This window comes from Ranitomeya imitator, chromosome 3 (genome assembly GCF_032444005.1).
Source record: "Ranitomeya imitator isolate aRanImi1 chromosome 3, aRanImi1.pri, whole genome shotgun sequence".
Classification (NCBI taxonomy): Eukaryota; Metazoa; Chordata; class Amphibia; order Anura; family Dendrobatidae; genus Ranitomeya; species Ranitomeya imitator.
In genome coordinates, this window is record NC_091284.1 from 829,251,528 (window position 1) to 829,268,823 (window position 17,296).

Consider the following 17,296-nt stretch of genomic DNA (forward strand, 5'->3'; position numbering starts at 1 on the left):
AGTTACATCCTGTATTATACCCCAGAGCTGCACTCACTATTCTGCTGGTGCAGTCACTGTGTACATACATTACTGATCCTGAGTTACATCCTGTATTATACTCCAGAGCTGCACTCACTATTCTGCTGGTGCAGTCACTGTGTACATACATTACTGATCCTGAGATACATCCTATATTATACCCCAGAGCTGCACTCACTATTCTGCTGGTGCAGTCCCTCTGTACATACATTACATGCTCCCATGAGTACAGCATGGTCAGTCCCATGTAAACCCTGCTCTGCTGGTTACCGGTGGGCTTGGACTTCGGTGGCGTCGCTCGGGTTGTAGTAGTTGCGTCCTATCTGCTTCATGTCCATGATCTTCAGGAGTCTGGGGGGAGAGAACAGGCGCTGTCAGCTCTGCAGGTGGAGGACCTGTGTGATCCCAGCAGTGGGCGAGGGGATGTGGGATCCACTGGAAGATGTGACTGAGAGTTTATCATTTTGGGGAACAGACGACAAATAATTCAGGATTTTCCTTCTTTTCGCTTTACAGAGTTTAACGCAGGAAATGAATCACTTTAGATTTTCACAGATCGGACTTTCCTGGACGTGGCGATAACTAATAGGATTTTTTTAGTGTCCATCTTTAATGATGGAAAGTCGGTCAGATCAGATCGTTAGAGATTTTATCTTTTTTATATGTAGATTTCTATTGAGGCTTTTGTTTAATATTCTTTATCGGAGACCAGAACTTGTCAGTATTGCCGTATAGAGCAAACGTCACGGCCTCCTATAAAGCCCAGAGGTGCGGACACGGCGTCCAGTGCCCCCCTGCTGTCGTGTCATGGAGGGGCCGCTCTGCACCTGGACGCCCCCCAGTCAGGAACGTGCAGCTCAAATGCCAGTCAGCGATTATCTGCAGCATGTACGGTGTTAAACAGCGATCAGAGCAGACTCCAGTCCCCGCTGTATAACCAGCATCTGCCGGGTATGGAGCAGGCGCAGCTACTGAGGCCGCTCCCTACACCCACATATGACAACGTTGGAATGGCATTAAAAGGCCAGGACCGGACCCGAAGATTAAAGGGGTATTCTCATCTCCAAGATCCTACACCAATATGTAGCAAAAAAAATTATTATTAACAGCGAATACCTCCAACTAGATATGTAGTGTAGTTCTTCTGATTCACTATGTCGCTCATGTGCAGGGCATTGCAGTAAGCTTAGGTATCCATGGTTACAACCACTGCCACTATGAGTGGTCATAACCATGGAAACCTAAGCTTACTGCTAAGCCCTGCACATGGGGTAAGTAACACTGCGAATTAGAAGAACTATACTACATTTGTAATTGGAGATATTTGCCAATTTTATCATTACACCTACTACATATTGGGATAAGATCTTGGAGATGGGAAGACCCCTTTAAAAGGGGTTGTCGAGGATCAGAAGAACATTGCTGCTTTCTTTCACCCCCGACCATGGAGTGTGCGTGATAACGCAGCTCCAGTCACTTCAATGGAGTTGGCGTGCAATACGACCCATGGTCAGGAGTGGCGCTGTTCCTGAAAGAAAGCAGACATGTTTTCTAACCCTGGACAACCCCTTTAACAGTATTATAAATGGAGCGTGAAAGGTGGGGGTCTGGTTTAAGATTTTCCATTGGGGCCAAGGAGCCTAAAGTTTCAGTCTTGCAGGAGAACCTCCAGATACAGGACAGTTTGCTGATGGGTTCACACCATTATTGTAAAAGGAACACTCCCAAATTATCATGTTACCCCTCGTCTGACTGCTGGAGGGAAGGTCCAGCATGAAAACCTCAGCTCCATTCAAAACGGGTTCTGCAGAGCCCAATTTTGGGATGGTGTGGGGTCCCAATGGTCGGGGAAAGGGGGAGTAAATAATATTTTGGGATTAACCCTTTAAAGCCGATAATTTTACAGTCCTACGTCCCTCTGACCTTCGGAAAATGATGTTGTAGAAATGGAAGCAGGTGGGCGAGGTCGGTGGAAGCTCGTTGGTCAGTGTGATTGTTATCCGCACATTCTCTCCATTTCGAGTTTGGCTGAACACCTCGGTGACCTTCAAAAACAACAAGAAAAATCCCAAAACATCAAATGCAATCACCGTTACGTCAACTACCAGAGAGGAGTGAAAGGACAGATGTTGGTGACCACAAAGGTCATCAGTGTCAGATCAAACATGGTCCCAAGTGACCCACGAGGTCTTGCCTGGTTACACGCGGCACCTCCATCATTGTTCTCCATCAATGACCTGCTGTCCTTGGCACAACTTTACCTTATTCAGTCTTTTTGGTAAAAACAACACGGTTCCATCAAATGCCCGCGCCTTCCCGATGGTTTCTTCGTGCTGGTAGAGGAGGGCATACCGCAAACGCTTGGACTCCATGGCGGGGTTAAAGTCAACGTGATACTGGTACAGGGCCCACTGTGGTCGGGACACCAGCTTGATGTGGTTGGTCACAAGAGAAATCAGGGTTCCAGAGGAGCCTGCCGATATTAGGGAGATGGATATATTTTACCCATTTGAACCAGTCACGGAGGAAGACGTTATCAGGCTTCTTGCATCCTGTCGCCCCACTACTAGCACCAATGACCCTATTCCCTCACATCTCCTCCAGTCCCTTCCCCCGGCTGTCACCACTCACCTAACAAAAACATTCAACCTCTCTCTCTTCCGGCATCTTTCCCTCCTCATTTAAAACATGCCAGTATACTTCCATTACTTAAAAAAACCATCCATCGACAAACTGTGCTACCAACTATTGACCTGTCTCTAATCTCCCTTCAACTCTAAACTCCTGGAACGCCTGGTCCACTCCCGTCTTATCCGCTATCTCTCAGCTCACTCTTCTCGACCCTCTACAATCCGGTTTCCGCTCTTTAAACTCGACTGAAACTGCCCTCACTAAAGTCTCTAATGACCTAATAACAGCTAAATCTAATGGTCACCGCTGATTCTCCAGGATCTCTCTGTAGCATGTGAGACCTGTGGATCATCAGCTCCTCCTCACTATGCTCCGCTCTATCGGGCTCAAGGACAGCGTTCTCTCCTGGTTCTCCTCCCATCTGACGGCTCCTTCACTGTGTCTTTTGCTGGCTCCTCCTTTCATCGTCCCCTTGTTGGGGTTCCTCAAGGATCAATCCAAGACCCATTCTTCTACTTGTACACCACCCCTATTGGACAATCACGGCTTGCATTATTACAAAACACCGGTGATTGTCCTCCCTCTATCTGAACCTGTCAAAAACAGAATTCCTTGTGTTTCCTCCTTCTACTAACCTACCTATGTCCGACATTACCATCTCCGTGTGTGGTTCCACCATTACACTCCCCAGCAACATGCCCGCTGTCTTGGGGTCATACTTGATTCAGATCTTTCATTCACCCCACACATCCGATCACTGGCTTGCTCTTGTCATCTACACCTGAAAAACATTTCTAGAATTCGACCTTTCCTTACTTTCAACACTGCAAGAACTCTTATTCGTTCTCGTCTGGACTATTGTAACTCTCTACTAATCGGCCTCCCTCTTACCAAACTCTCCCCGCTCCAATCTGTCTTGAATGCTGCAGCCGGGATCATATTCCTCACCAGCCGTTACACCGATGCCTCTACCTTGTGCCAGTCATTACACTGGTTACCCATCTATCCCAGAGTTCAATATAAACTTATTCACTCTCACCCACAAAGCGCTTCACTGTTCAGCAGCACCCTACATCTCCTCCCTCGTCTCAGCCTACCACCCTACCCGTGCCCTCCGTTATGATACTGACTTGAGGCGAACATCCTCAATAATCAGAACCTCCCACTCCCGTCTCCAAGACTTCCTGTGTGCTGCGCCAATTCTTTGGAATGCGTTACTCAGGATAATTTGATTAATCTCCAATACCCCCAGTTTAAAGTGTGCCCTAAAAACGCATTTCTTCAGACTGGTCTACCGCCACAACACATTAATCCAATTATCCTCGTGTTGCCCATTCAACATTTTCTTCATAACCAGGTTCCTCGCATCATGTTCTCACACCTTTATGCATTTAATAGCCTCTGTGTCTGTACTGTTACACATTCTGGCTGATATCCAGTTCATGCAGCTTTACATGAACACCCGAGCCTTACACTATGGCTGCTCCGAACAATGAAAGCAACTGTCACCATCCACCTCTCCTGTCTCCCCTATTTCCTCATAGATTGTAGCTCGCGAGCAGCAGGGCCCTCACTCCTCTTGGTGACTGTGTGATTATTGTTATGCTGTAATGTCTTTCATTGTCTGTACAATTTCCCCTCTAAAAACGTACAGTGCTGTGGAATATGTTGGCGCTATAGAAATAAAATTATTATTGTTATTATTACTTTAGCATTTCTCTGTCCATTCAGCTGCTTTCTTAAGACACCCAATCTGTCGGTTCCCACAAATGTCATCATGTGAAGCCCGTTCCTCACCGCTGCTCTCATCTCATTGCAGTGGCGACATCACTTCAATAGCGCACATCACCGCTGCAGTCAATCATGTAGATGGCAGGAGCTCCTGTGCCCAGTGATTGGCTGCAGCAGTGATGTGCGCTTTTGATGTGGTGTCACTGCTACAGCAGAAAAGCAAAATCGGAGCAGCGGCAGAGAACAGGCGGTGGACCGGGGTAAGACGAGTACCGCTTGCCTTTTTCTTTCTATCTTTTGGGGCCCCTTTTCCAGTAGTGTAAAACCCCCGTCACCTCTATTGATTTCTCATTTCCAATTATTTGGCATAAAAAGACTCCAATCGCCCAGCGAGATTTGGGAACCAGAGACAAGCATGTTTAACCCTTTAAGTGCAGCTTTTTGAGTTGGCGATAACTAGATGACAAATCCAGGAGTTGTAAAGGTGGAAACATGTTTGTCCTCCAGCTTTCCACAGAACGGCAAGAAAACACGATAGATGGAAAAAGATTTGAGGACGCGATTACCAGCTTTCGATTTTTGGACGTGCTCGATAGTCTGCCGGGTGTTCACCCCGACGTCATGGAAGTCGCGCCTACGGCCGCCCCGCTCCCCGATAGACACTTCTGCAAGTCCGGCTGACACCTGCAGAACTAAGCGAGAGAAAAAGGTTTGTTAATCTATTACACAGGTCTCCCTTTCACATACAGGGGTCACAGGACAGAAAAGAAAAGGGGTCCCCAATACTGCACAGTGGCGGCAGGAAGCATCCTGCGAGACTACACCAGGAGGTCTCCCATGCTAGCAATCAGTAGGGGCCCCACAGCCAGACCCCAGCATCCAGCAAGTTCTTACACATCCTGTGAATAGGTGATCACTTACCAAATTTGGAATAACCTTTTATAGGATTGTCTGGGACTATAACCGTATAATTATTTGCGGTTGAAATATTCAGCATGTCCAGTTATGAAGCAGCACCGACTGTGAATCAATGCCTCCTGCTGCTGTGCAAATGGAGCAACAGGCAAATAGAAAATTAGCAAGACAGCCCCTATAAAGGTGGTTCTGCAGGGCTGACTACAGACCATTTCTCTGTTCTCATCCTTTTTGGCTGTTTTAGTCACTTTTACATTTTGTCATTGCTCTCACCCTTAGAGGTACTGTACAGTAGCATGAGGCGGTGTCTACAACCCACAGAAGTGTCTCAGGTAGCGCAGCTCATCCAGGATGGCACATCAATGAGAGCTGTGGGAAGAAGGGTAGCTAGGTCTGTGAGCACAGTGTCCAGAACATGGAGCAGATACCAGGAGACAGGCCAGTACACCAGGAGACGTGGAGGGGGTGTGGGAGGGCATCCACCAGCAGCAGGACCGCTACCTCCTCCTTTGTGAGATGAGGAACAAGAGGAGCAGTGCCAGAGCCCTGCAAAATGACCATCAGCAGGCCACTAACATCCATGTGTCTGCTCAAACTGTCAAACTGTGAGGGTGGTATGGGGGCCCAGTGTATCCACAAATCGGTGTTGTGCTTACAGCCCAACACAATGCAGGGCTATTGGCATTTGCCAGAGAACACCAAGATTGGCAGATGAGACATTGGTGCCCTGTGCTCTTCAAGGATGAGAGCAGGTTCACACTGAGCACATGTGACAGATGTGACAGTCTGGAGACGCGGTGGAGAGCGATCTGCTGCCTGCAACATCCTCCAGCATGACCAGTTTTGGCAGTGGGTCAGCAATGGTGTAATGAGGCATTTCCTTGGGGGGGGGGGGGGGGCGCACAGCCCTCCATGTTCTCGCCAGAGGTAGCCTGACTGCCATTAGGTACCGAGATGAGATCCTCAGACCCCTTGTGAGACCATATGCTGGTGCGGTTGGCCCTGGGTTCCTCCTAATGCAGGACAATGCCAGACCTGTGGCTGGAGTGTGTCAGCAGTTCCTGCAGGATGAAGGCATTGAAGCTATGGACTGGCCCGCCCATTCCCCAGACCTCAATCCGATTGAACACATCTGGGACATTATGTCTCTTTCTATCCACCAACATCACGTTGCACCACAGACTGTCCAGGAGCTGGCGGATGCTTTAGTCCAGGTCTGGGAGGAGATCCCTCAGGAGACCATCCGCCGCCTCATCAGGAGCATGCCCCGGCATTGTAGGGAGGTCATACAGGCACGTGGAGGCCACACACACTACTGAGCATCATTTCCTTGTCTTGAGGCATTTCCACTGAAGTTGGATCAGCCTGTAACTTGGTTTTCCCACTTTGATTTGGAGTATCATTCTAAATCCAGACCTCCATGGGATATTGTGATTTACACTGATAATTTTTATGTTTTATTATTCTCAACGCATTCCACTATGTAATGAATAAAGATATGTAAGTGGCATATTTAATTCAGTGATATCTAGGATGTGGTGTTTTAGTGTTCCCTTTACTGTTTTGAGCAGTTTATGTAACTGTCAAGGTAAAAATATACGTCTTTATACACTTTTGTACTTTTATATATTCTTATGCTGTGAAACAATAAGTTTTTCCCCTTCGCTTGCTAATGCAAATTTAACTGTATTTAAGATGGCTGCCAGTATTCACCTTTGCCCCACTTTCAGGCTGAAGGAAGAAGTTGCACATTCCAGAAGGACAAGTAACATTTCTCTGGAATTTGAAACTTAACAAGATGTGGACAAAGAAAGATTCATCAGATGATGTCAGAGCCAATCAGAAGGACTGAATACTAGATACATTGCTTAACCCCCGCCTATCCCCGCCCTCTGCACACCTTCCCCCAATGGACCATGTAATATTGTGTTTTAGGAAATAAAGTTCAGTAGTTGCTGTGAGGTTACCACTACGTGTGGAAGCATAAGCAGACTCTGAGTTTGAACCAGATTTTGTCTGACTCATTCTTCACTCCGGTACCACTGCTTTAAATCTGATTTGGAATGACTGGTGGATGAAGGGTATTGTCGTGACGACCCCGACAATTTGGCGCAACCAACGTGGGGCGTGGCCCGCGATCCGAGACCCCCTGGACCCATGCCTGGACGTCCGTGGACGACACCCGTAGTGGCTGACCTCGAGGACTGATCACCCTCCAAACACGGTAAGTGGAGATCGCATACTATGTATGTGTCACACTTGCTAGTGTTTCAGCCGTTATTGGTTAGTCTGTGGTCTCTTTGGGTCTGGGGCGTGACCGGTCGAGTGGTGAGACCGAGCGCGATCCCGTGCCACGCTTCGAACCAGCAACTGAGAGACGTCGCACTCTGCGCGTCCTCGTGTACACCACACCTCCTCCACCGGTCATTGTACTCCATTCAACCACCCTAACTGTGACTGTTGCCTAGTAGTGATAGAGTGAAAGATTGAGGAAGTTTGTGGATTGGGGGCGGCTTTGAGAAAGGGATAGGAGACGCAGCCTCTGTGATATTGTACCAACTAGGTAATTAAGACGTCCCGAGAGGGGACCACCTGTTTTTCTGTGGAGGGCTCTCACTAGGAGACCGCCTCCCGACTGGTTAGAATATCGTGACAGGGTAGACTGTTAATCACGGGTGTTCAGGTTGGGGACAGGATATCGAGCGCGAGGCTCTTTATTCATGACACGTCGAACGAGAAGCTCCGTCTTAAGGACACACGTGTTGTTACCGCTGTCAGTGATCCTGGGCTGCAGCAGGGCATAGTATTCTGTGAGTCATGTTGCGTCTCTTATGGCAGAAGAAGTCCGTGCCCCACGAATTAGATGAGGATGCTGTGGAAGTCAAGACAATAGTAGAGTCACGGGAGGGCAAGAAGGCAGTCAAGAATGTTGAAAGATGAAGGACTGTTAGAACAAGTGCAAGCTCATCTGCGAGTTGCGCGAGGTTTAAAGAACGAGCAAAAAGGTTGATGGAGAGGAAAGATGAAAGGATGCAGAGCCCGTGTTTGGCTATAAAATACCTCAATCATTAGTTTTTCTAAGGTGTTTTGGTATATGAATTGTGTGAAGGTTTTGTAGAAATTAATTGAGTCTGAGATTTGCTGTATTCCGTTACTGTGGTTTTCCAAAACACCCCATGGGAGGGGGGAGTCAAATAGCTGCGTTGTTGTTTTTCTTCGTTTGTGTTAAGGAATGCTGTAAATTCTTATCTGTGTGTTTGAAGCTGATGGGAGGGGTGAACCCCTGCGCGAATTGTTTGTGACTTCTTCTCTTTGTGCCGCGGGCCAGAGAAAGGGGGGCCAGCTGCGCTAAAGAATATGGAGTTGTGTATATTCTGTCCTTGGTTCAGTACAAAGTTTCCAGAAGAATTTAACCCAGTCTGTATCAGCAGCTGCAGCGATCCTCACTCGCTCTCCAGCCCCACTGCCCTCAGCCCCCACCGCTCTCTGGCCCCCCGCAGCTTCAAGGACACACAGCTTGCAGCTCGCTTCCTTATCAGTGGCCCAAGAAGCAGAGGACTTCAGCTCCAGCTCCCCCTCCCTTACACAAATCTAGTCTCATATTCCAATATTCATTTTAGCCCTGTGTCTGGAGATCTCTCTCGCCATGTTGGTTTTCAGACCAAGACAAGACAGATGGATTTGTAAATATTGCGGTCAGACAAACCCAGACTGGAGAAATACTTGTATAATCGGTGCTGCAACTCAACCTAAGTGAATTACACTGATTCCTGTCCAGATAAGATGACATGTAGTGATATAAGAAGCTGACACAGGATTGTGGGTAGTGGGGACATTAATTTTGGGAGTAGGCTGACAGTAATCCTTTTGGGAAGGAGCTGTAGAAAAGCATGTCATGTCACCCCCAACCGGTCATCTAGTCACCCCCACCACCAGAGAACCAACCACACCAGGTAGTGTAAGACAGATACAGGAGTATTATCCCTGGAAGCCCTCCGACTAGCTAGCTACGCTAAAATAATTGGCTGACCCTGAGAACAAACCTTTCCCATTTTACAGACAAAGATAATATGATGGACGTATAAGTGCACCTGAGCAGACCTAGAGAGTTGGTGAGCCAAGATGATGGTCAGATGGTATTTATGTTATATAACCCCTATGTAGATGAGTATAATGAGATGTGTATCTCACATGTCCTTTCCCAATCAGTTTAAAAAAAAAAAAAAATAGGGGGGATAGTGTTGTTAACCCTGGCAGTTAGAATATCCCTATGTTATGCTGCTTCAGTATGTGGGTAATTTTTTTGTTTTTTTGTTGTGTGCACAGACAGAGCAGGAAGCCATTGTTGCCACTGTTAGTTTTCGCAAGTATCTGGCAGATCTGAACTGTCAGGTTTCGGCCTTGAAACTTCGGTTCTGCCTTGGTCAAGTGATATTTTTGGGTCACTGTCTCCTTCAGGGTGCCAGACACCTCACAGAAGAAAGAAAAATAGCCGTCAGCTACAAAGGATGAGACTGAGCTCCAACGTTTTCTTGGACTATGTACTTATTGTTGTCAGTGGATACCGGACGCATCCCGCATAATGCTACCTCTCTACAAGGCCCTGAATGACTGTTCAAGATATGCTGATGATTTTGGCAGATTCCACACCGGATACGCTGTTACTAAGGAAGACACTGTAGTGCACGGAGCCGCACTCCCTCCCATCCTGTCAGCACAAGAAGCAGAACGTCAGAATCTGTCTACTACATGTACTTTGGCCAAAGACAGACGGGCCAATATATACATGGACTCACAGTATACATTTGGTATTGTTCATGATTTCGGAGCCCTATGGGCCAATCGAGGGTTTGTTACTACTGCCGGGACTCAGTGAAGAATGTTGAAGCTGTTAAAACCCTCATGGACTCAATCAAATTTCCTACTCAGGTGGCCATTATCAAAGTTTAGGAGTATGGTACTATGGAACAGGCCACAGACTGTTGGTAACACCTTTGCGGATATGCAAGCAAAAGCCGCTGCTCTCCTACCCGTTGAACTGCCCATACCAGCTATGGTGACCACACGCTCTCAGCGTAAACAGTTACAAGAAACACTGACTCTACAGGAACCTGATGATCTACGACAGACTGAGGTTTTCTCTTGGACCCTGCAAGACCGCTTAATGACGATGCAGAGAATGTTTCCAAAGGAAGAAGTGAAGCAGTGGAAAGCTGATGGAGCACGTATGGACATGGTCGCTGGAAAAAGGACCGACTTGTGTGTCTCCCTAAGCGGATGTACCCTGCTATTGCCACGTGGGCGCATGGGCCCACACATCGAGGTATCTGTCAGACCTGCAATCCCGGTCAACTTCAACGTGTACCCCCGAAGCATCTTGCTAAGCCCGACTATCCTTTCCAAAAGCTCCAGGTGGACCTCATCACGTTGCCGAAGTCTGGAAGGTATGAATATTGTCTGGTGGTTGTCGACATGTTCTCCAGTTGGCCAGAAGCATTCCCCGTTACCAACGTGACTACAAAGACCACAGCAAAGAAACTGGTGATGGAAGTTATATGCAGATATGGTGTTCCAGAAGTTGTTGAAAGTGACCAAGACCCGGCCTTTTCTTCTCATGTGTATCAGGAGGTTCTGACAATGCTTGGATCCACTGTAGCCCTCCATACTCTCCACAATCCAGTGGGAAAGTTAAGAGGCTGAACGACACACTGAAGGGACAATTGACCAAAATGATGCAGGACACTACGGCTCCATGGCCTGGGCTCTTACACATTCGTACTACCCCTATTTCAAAACATAGCCTGTCCCCATATGAGATATTGTTTGGTGCTAGGTTCTTAGTTGCAAATTTTCAGTCTCAGTAGTTACAGAGGAAATTGACTGTGCTGTTCAATATGTTATTCAGCTTAGTAAAAATGTTGCTAACACTTATGTTTTAGTTTCTTTTTTCCCTTCCAGATTCAGCAGAAACCGATATTGGTCACAATTTGAAGCCTGGTGGTTTTATGGTCGTGAAAAGCTATGTCAGTAAAACTTGAAGGAAAGAGCACCTGGATGTACGCTTCACACTGCAAAAGAGACCGAACCAGCGCTTAGTCGCAGCAGTGATTAAAGAAAAATGTTGCTGTTGTTTTTGGTCCTAGGGCCAGGGGTCATCTTCGCCCCTACCTCCTCGGCCCCTATTGTAAATAAGAATACCGGTGCCACTATTCTCTGGGTAAATCTAATGGCCCCGGTAAATATCTGGTGATTTGATTTCTGCGATGTAGTCAAGTGCCCCGAGACTCAACGGGTGGTAGACGGAATTATCCAGTATTGTATATGTGTTACCAGAGATAACAATTGTGCTGGGAAGATATTTTCATAATGTGTTTAATAGTGGATACTATGGGAATTTAGGCCATATACAGCTCCAGGATATTAGCTTCAGACCAACCAAGGCCCCCGTTACCAGTACAGCTAAAACAGGCCCAGGTGAACGTTTGCAAAATATAGTTAACGAAGTAATCCCCATTCCAGGTCTCAGTTGGCAATAAGTTTTCTCCATAGAAAAACAAACAGCCCCAAGGACAAATTTATGGTTAGAATGGGTAAGATACAATGTACGAGTCCAGAATATCTCTGTAGGATGTATTGCTTGTGCTGCAGCGAATACACACATGCATTGTTTTTTCCTGATGACAATACCACTACCTGTGTTATGAATCTGTTGAAGGGTTTAAAGCCCACTGATTGCTCAGATTATGTCCCACTAATACATGAAGCACCTAAACTAAAGGTCCCAGGAGGGATAACCGTATTAGCTGATAATTATACCTGTTATAATACCCACAACACTACAGGTACACCAGTAGGGGTCTTCGAGACAGGTTTCTGCAAAGGGAACAGTTCCCTAGATACTGACTTGCTAGCTAATCATACACAGTATATGTACGATATTTATTGGTTATGTGGAGATGGTAAGCCCCGTCCTAGGTTGCCTAATACCTGGATAGGTCAATGTACCCTTGTTAAACTAGCTGTGCAGTTCAAGATTTTACCTTGGGATCCAGAGACACCTGATGAATATACCAGAAAGAGGAGAAGTCTCGATCAGCTCCACATGAGTTATGAAGAAAATCCATTGATATATGTCGATGGCATTGGAGTGCCAAGGGGGGTGCCTGACCAATTTAAAGCCCAGAACCAGATCTGTGCTGGCTTTGCTTCTTTAATCCCACAGGTGCAGATTAATAAAAATGTTGATTGGATCAATTACATATATTACAGTGAACAAAGGTTTGTCAATTTTACCTGTGATGCTTTCCAGGGTATAGTTGAGGAATTGAGCCCTAACACTAGAATGACCCTCCAAAACCGACTAGCCCTTGATATGATCTTAGCTGAGAAAGGAGGAGTCTGTGGGATGGTGGGAGAGGAGTGTTGTACCTATATCCCTCAGAACTCTGGGGTAAATGGAAAGACCATGATAGCCCTTAAAAAGATAAATGGGTTAGCAGCAGAATTAGAAACTAATGCTGGAGTAGACACATCTTTCTTTTCCGGCTGGTTGGGTGGGCTCAAAGGATTCCTTCAACAAGCTTGTCTAGTACTGATTGCCCTCCTTGTAGTTGGATCGATAGTCCTCTGTTGTGTTATTCCCCTGTATAAAAAGGTTATCACTGAGGCAACTCCAACTGGCACCTTCCTCAACCAAGAAGTAGACTCACCAGAGTATGATGGCACTGATCCAGGGGAGATCCCTAAGTATGTCCCCCTCAAGAAGTTAGACAATACCCCCTACTCTCAGATGATGCTACGAGATTTAGTTTAGGGACAGTAGGAGAACTCCATGTGAAGCTAGTGAAGGGTTCAGCTGCCTGGAGGCCTCTCACAAGGGGAGAGCTTCTGAGGTGTCTGGATGAAGAAATCCACCTCCCCTTTCCCCATCACATGGACAGTCTCGAAGGAACTTTCTTCTTAGGGAAAAACTTAGTGTTTAGGGGGGATTGTCAAGGTAAAAATATACGTCTTTATACACTTTTGTACTTTTATATATTCTTATGCTGTGAAACAATAAGTTTTTCCCCTTCGCTTGCTAATGCAAATTTAACTGTATTTAAGATGGCTGCCAGTATTCACCTTTGCCCCACTTTCAGGCTGAAGGAAGAAGTTGCACATTCCAGAAGGACAAGTAACATTTCTCTGGAATTCGAAACTTAACAAGATGTGGACAAAGAAAGATTCATCAGATGATGTCAGAGCCAATCAGAAGGACTGAATACTAGATACATTGCTTAACCCCCGCCTAACCCCGCCCTCTGCACACCTTCCCCCAATGGACCATGTAATATTGTGTTTTAGGAAATAAAGTTCAGTAGTTGCTGTGAGGTTACCACTACGTGTGGAAGCATAAGCAGACTCTGAGTTTGAACCAGATTTTGTCTGACTCATTCTTCACTCCGGTACCACTGCTTTAAATCTGATTTGGAATGACTGGTGGATGAAGGGTATTGTCGTGACGACCCCGACATAACGTATACGGTATCTTTTTACAAATTATTCAAAGCCACAAAAAAAATATATATAGTGATGCAAAGACCTATGCTGCAGCTAGGGGGTGCTGTTTGTGCTCCTCAGGATACGCATAGAGGTGTATCTGTAACGGTGATAATGAAAGTGTTCGGCATGATTGTAAATAGCCAGTATGTGTCGCAGAGGGAGTCTGCGCTGTAAACCTGAAGTAATGTTGTTCTGGGACCTGTAGTCCCACAAGTATTTCTATAGTTTCTAAAGGGAGGCTTGCAGGGTTAGTTTGATAGCTGGGCGAGTCTGGCTAACCACACACCCCCATCTATGGGAGTGGTTACAGGTACATAATGTGACCATGGTGTGGTCACATGGTCTCTGTGGTAGAGAGTGTGTAGGTCCTGGACGGCTTGTGTGTTGGGAGGTCCTGTGTGTGGAACGGATCCCTGAATAGCGCACTGAGAGGCCGTGGACCTGAAGACTTGTGTGTTTGGAGACCCTGGGAGTAGGATCGGATCCCTGAATAGCGCACTGAGAGGCAGTGGACCTGAAGACTTGTGTGTTTGGAGATCCTAGGAATAGGATCGGATCCCTGAATAGCACAACCTGTGTTGGAAGATCCTAGGAGTAGGATCGGATCCCTGAGCGCACTGAGAGACCTGTGTTGGGAGATCCTGGGCAGTAGGACTTCCTGAAGAGCACATGGAAGGCATGTATGCAGAGTCTGTGATGGCACTGCACTGGGGTAGCTACAGCCCATCTGAGGATCTGGACTGTCAGGTGGCCTGGTGAGCAAGGCATTGTCCGGGACGGTGATCCCAGTTCAGCAGCTTCCCTGGGAGAGAGAGGACTGATAGGAGCCAGCGTGTGGAGAAGGAGCTCCTGGAAGGTAAACAAGAGTGTGGGGAACTGTGTGCACTGACAGGGGGTCAGTAATGAACTGGGGGGTTACCCATGGTAACTGGACGAAGTGAGGTCCAGCATGTGTAGTGCACTGAAGTATCAGAGTTAAAATGTATATCATGAGCTAAGTGTTACGTCTGTGATGTGCAACATGACCTACAGAGGTTTATGAAGTATAAATAAACCGCATGGACTTTTTGTGAGAAAAACGTGCCTGTGTGACTGAATCCCGGATGTATGGGCTCTGGCTGTGGTGGAGGAGTGGTTTCGGCGGAGCATCGGGTCACAGGAGGCTGGAGCTGGCAGCTCCGGCGAACTCCTGTTCCTGCTGCTAAAGAGAAATGAATATGGGCGTGGAGGGAAATTAATATTCATTTCTTTCTGGCATCCTGGTATGATTGGTCCCATCCTTTTTCTTTTATAATTGGCCCCATCCCGTTCCTGGTGTGCATGAGGAGCCATGCATACCAGGATAGGGATGGGGAGCCATGCATACCAGGATAGGGATGAGGAGACATGCATACCAGGTTAGAGATGAGAAGCCATGCATACCAGGATAGGGATGAGAAGCCATGGATACCAGGATAGGGATGAGGGTCCATGCATACCAGGATAGGGATGAGGGTCCATGCATACCAGGATAGGGATGAGGAGGCCATGCATACCAGGATAGGGATGAGAAGCCATGCAAACCAGGATAGGGAGGAGGAGCCATGCATACCAGGATAGGGAGGAGGAGCCATGCATACCAGGATAGGGATGAGGAGGCCATGCATACCAGGATAGGGATGAGAAGCCATGCAAACCAGGATAGGGAGGAGGAGCCATGCATACCAGGATAGGGATGAGGAGCCATGCATACCAGGATAGGGATGAGGAGCCATGCATACCAGGATAGGGCTGAGGAGCCATGTATACCAGGTTAGGGATGAGGGGTCATGCATACCAGGATAGGGATGGGGGGTCATGCATAGCAGGATAGGGATGAGGGATCATGCATACCAGGATAGGGATGAGGGGTCATGCATACCAGGATAGGGATGAGGAGCCATGCATACCACGATAGGGATGAGAAGCCATGCATACCAGGATAGGGATGAGGGGCCATGCATACCACGATAGGGATGAGAAGCAATGTGTATCAGGATAGGGATGAGGAGCCATGTGTATCAGAATAGGGATGAGGGGACCATATATACCAGGATAGGGGGATATTAAGTACAGAATTGACCATTTTTTTGCTTTTATTTATTTTTTCCCTAATTTCCTCCTCAAAAACCTAGGTGCATCTTATGATCCGATGCGTCTTATAGTCCAAACAGTACGGTATATATGCACATACTATACACACATAATTATAAATATATTGTATCATTTGTGGTTTGGGACATTTTCAATAAAAAAAATATATATTTTTATTTAGAAAGTGTTCAAACCACAAATATTTCTGAAATAAATAAAATAATGGTATTGTCCTATTTCTGAGATCTGTAGCTGGAGCTGTGCGAGGACATACATACATACATACATACATACATGCATACATGATTTGGGGGGGGTTCCCAATGGGGGGTGGGGTGAGATGACCAAAAGATGCCGATATATTGCGGGGACACCAGAAAGGCTTACACATATACATATGTATATCTTTTTTTGGAATGAGGACAATCTGCTCCCAGCACCACAGGGATTGCAACCGTATAAATGCAGCCGTCAATGAATTACAGCAGCATCTAAACTGTTCACACAGCAGTGATCAGAGCTGTCTCCGATCTCTGCTGTTAGAGGCTGGTGCCAGCTATGTAACACGGCTCCGCACACCTGCATCCCATATGAGGACTACCAGCATTTCCTAGATCAAGATAGTGATAAAGGGGGAACGGACAAAAAAAGAAAAAGGTATTAGAGCTACCGGTAATTATTTTTCCAGGAGTCCATCCTGACAGCACCATGGAAGGAGTCATCCTCCTCCTTGCAGGAACAGGAAAAGCACGCAAGGTTAAAAAGCACCACCCCACCCCAAGGCCCTCAGTGTTTTAACAATTACCAAACCAAAATGAGGGTAGTACAATCTCTTGGTTCAAGTTCTGGCATGATGCTACTTTGGGTACAAAGGAGGGGTCCAATTTTTAGACTATATGATCCTCCCAAATCTGAAGATATGGGTCCTGGGTAGAAAGGGCCTGGATCTCCCCTACACGTTTAGCCGTGGTAATGACCACAAGAAATGCCGTCTTTAATGTCCGGACTGAGATGGGCATCTGCTCCCTTGGGACATAGGGTTCCTTGCATAGGGCCCTAAGGACTAAGTTTAGATCCCGGGGGGGTTTAGCCTGTCTGATTGTAGGCCGTAATCTCTGACAAACCTTATTATCCATGGGTGAGTAGCCAAGGGGTAGTCAAAGTATGTACTCAATGCAGAAATATGGACCTTTAGTGTACTGGGTCTAAGTCTCTTATTAAACCCTGACTGAAGGAAACCTAAGACACCCAGGATATCCGGAGCCCCTGCAAAAAAGTTGAACCTGCCACCCTCCAAGCAGAATCTCTTCCACATCTTGCAGTATATTGCACAAGTAACTGGTTT

The 17,296-nt window shown here is 46.8% G+C and overlaps 1 protein-coding gene across 1 annotated transcript in view; it reads right to left on the reverse strand.

The window, feature by feature from the left end:
• The window catches only part of LOC138671353 (piwi-like protein 1), a 176,822-nt gene that overhangs the window by 49,162 nt on the left and 110,364 nt on the right, over positions 1-17,296 (reverse strand). The window contains exons 4-7 of the mRNA XM_069759454.1: positions 4,950-5,075; positions 2,283-2,494; positions 1,945-2,066; positions 292-372 (exon numbers count right to left, since the gene is read on the reverse strand). Of these exons, the coding sequence (XP_069615555.1) occupies positions 292-372; positions 1,945-2,066; positions 2,283-2,494; positions 4,950-5,075 (541 nt within the window). The remainder of the gene's footprint in view (positions 1-291; positions 373-1,944; positions 2,067-2,282; positions 2,495-4,949; positions 5,076-17,296) is intronic.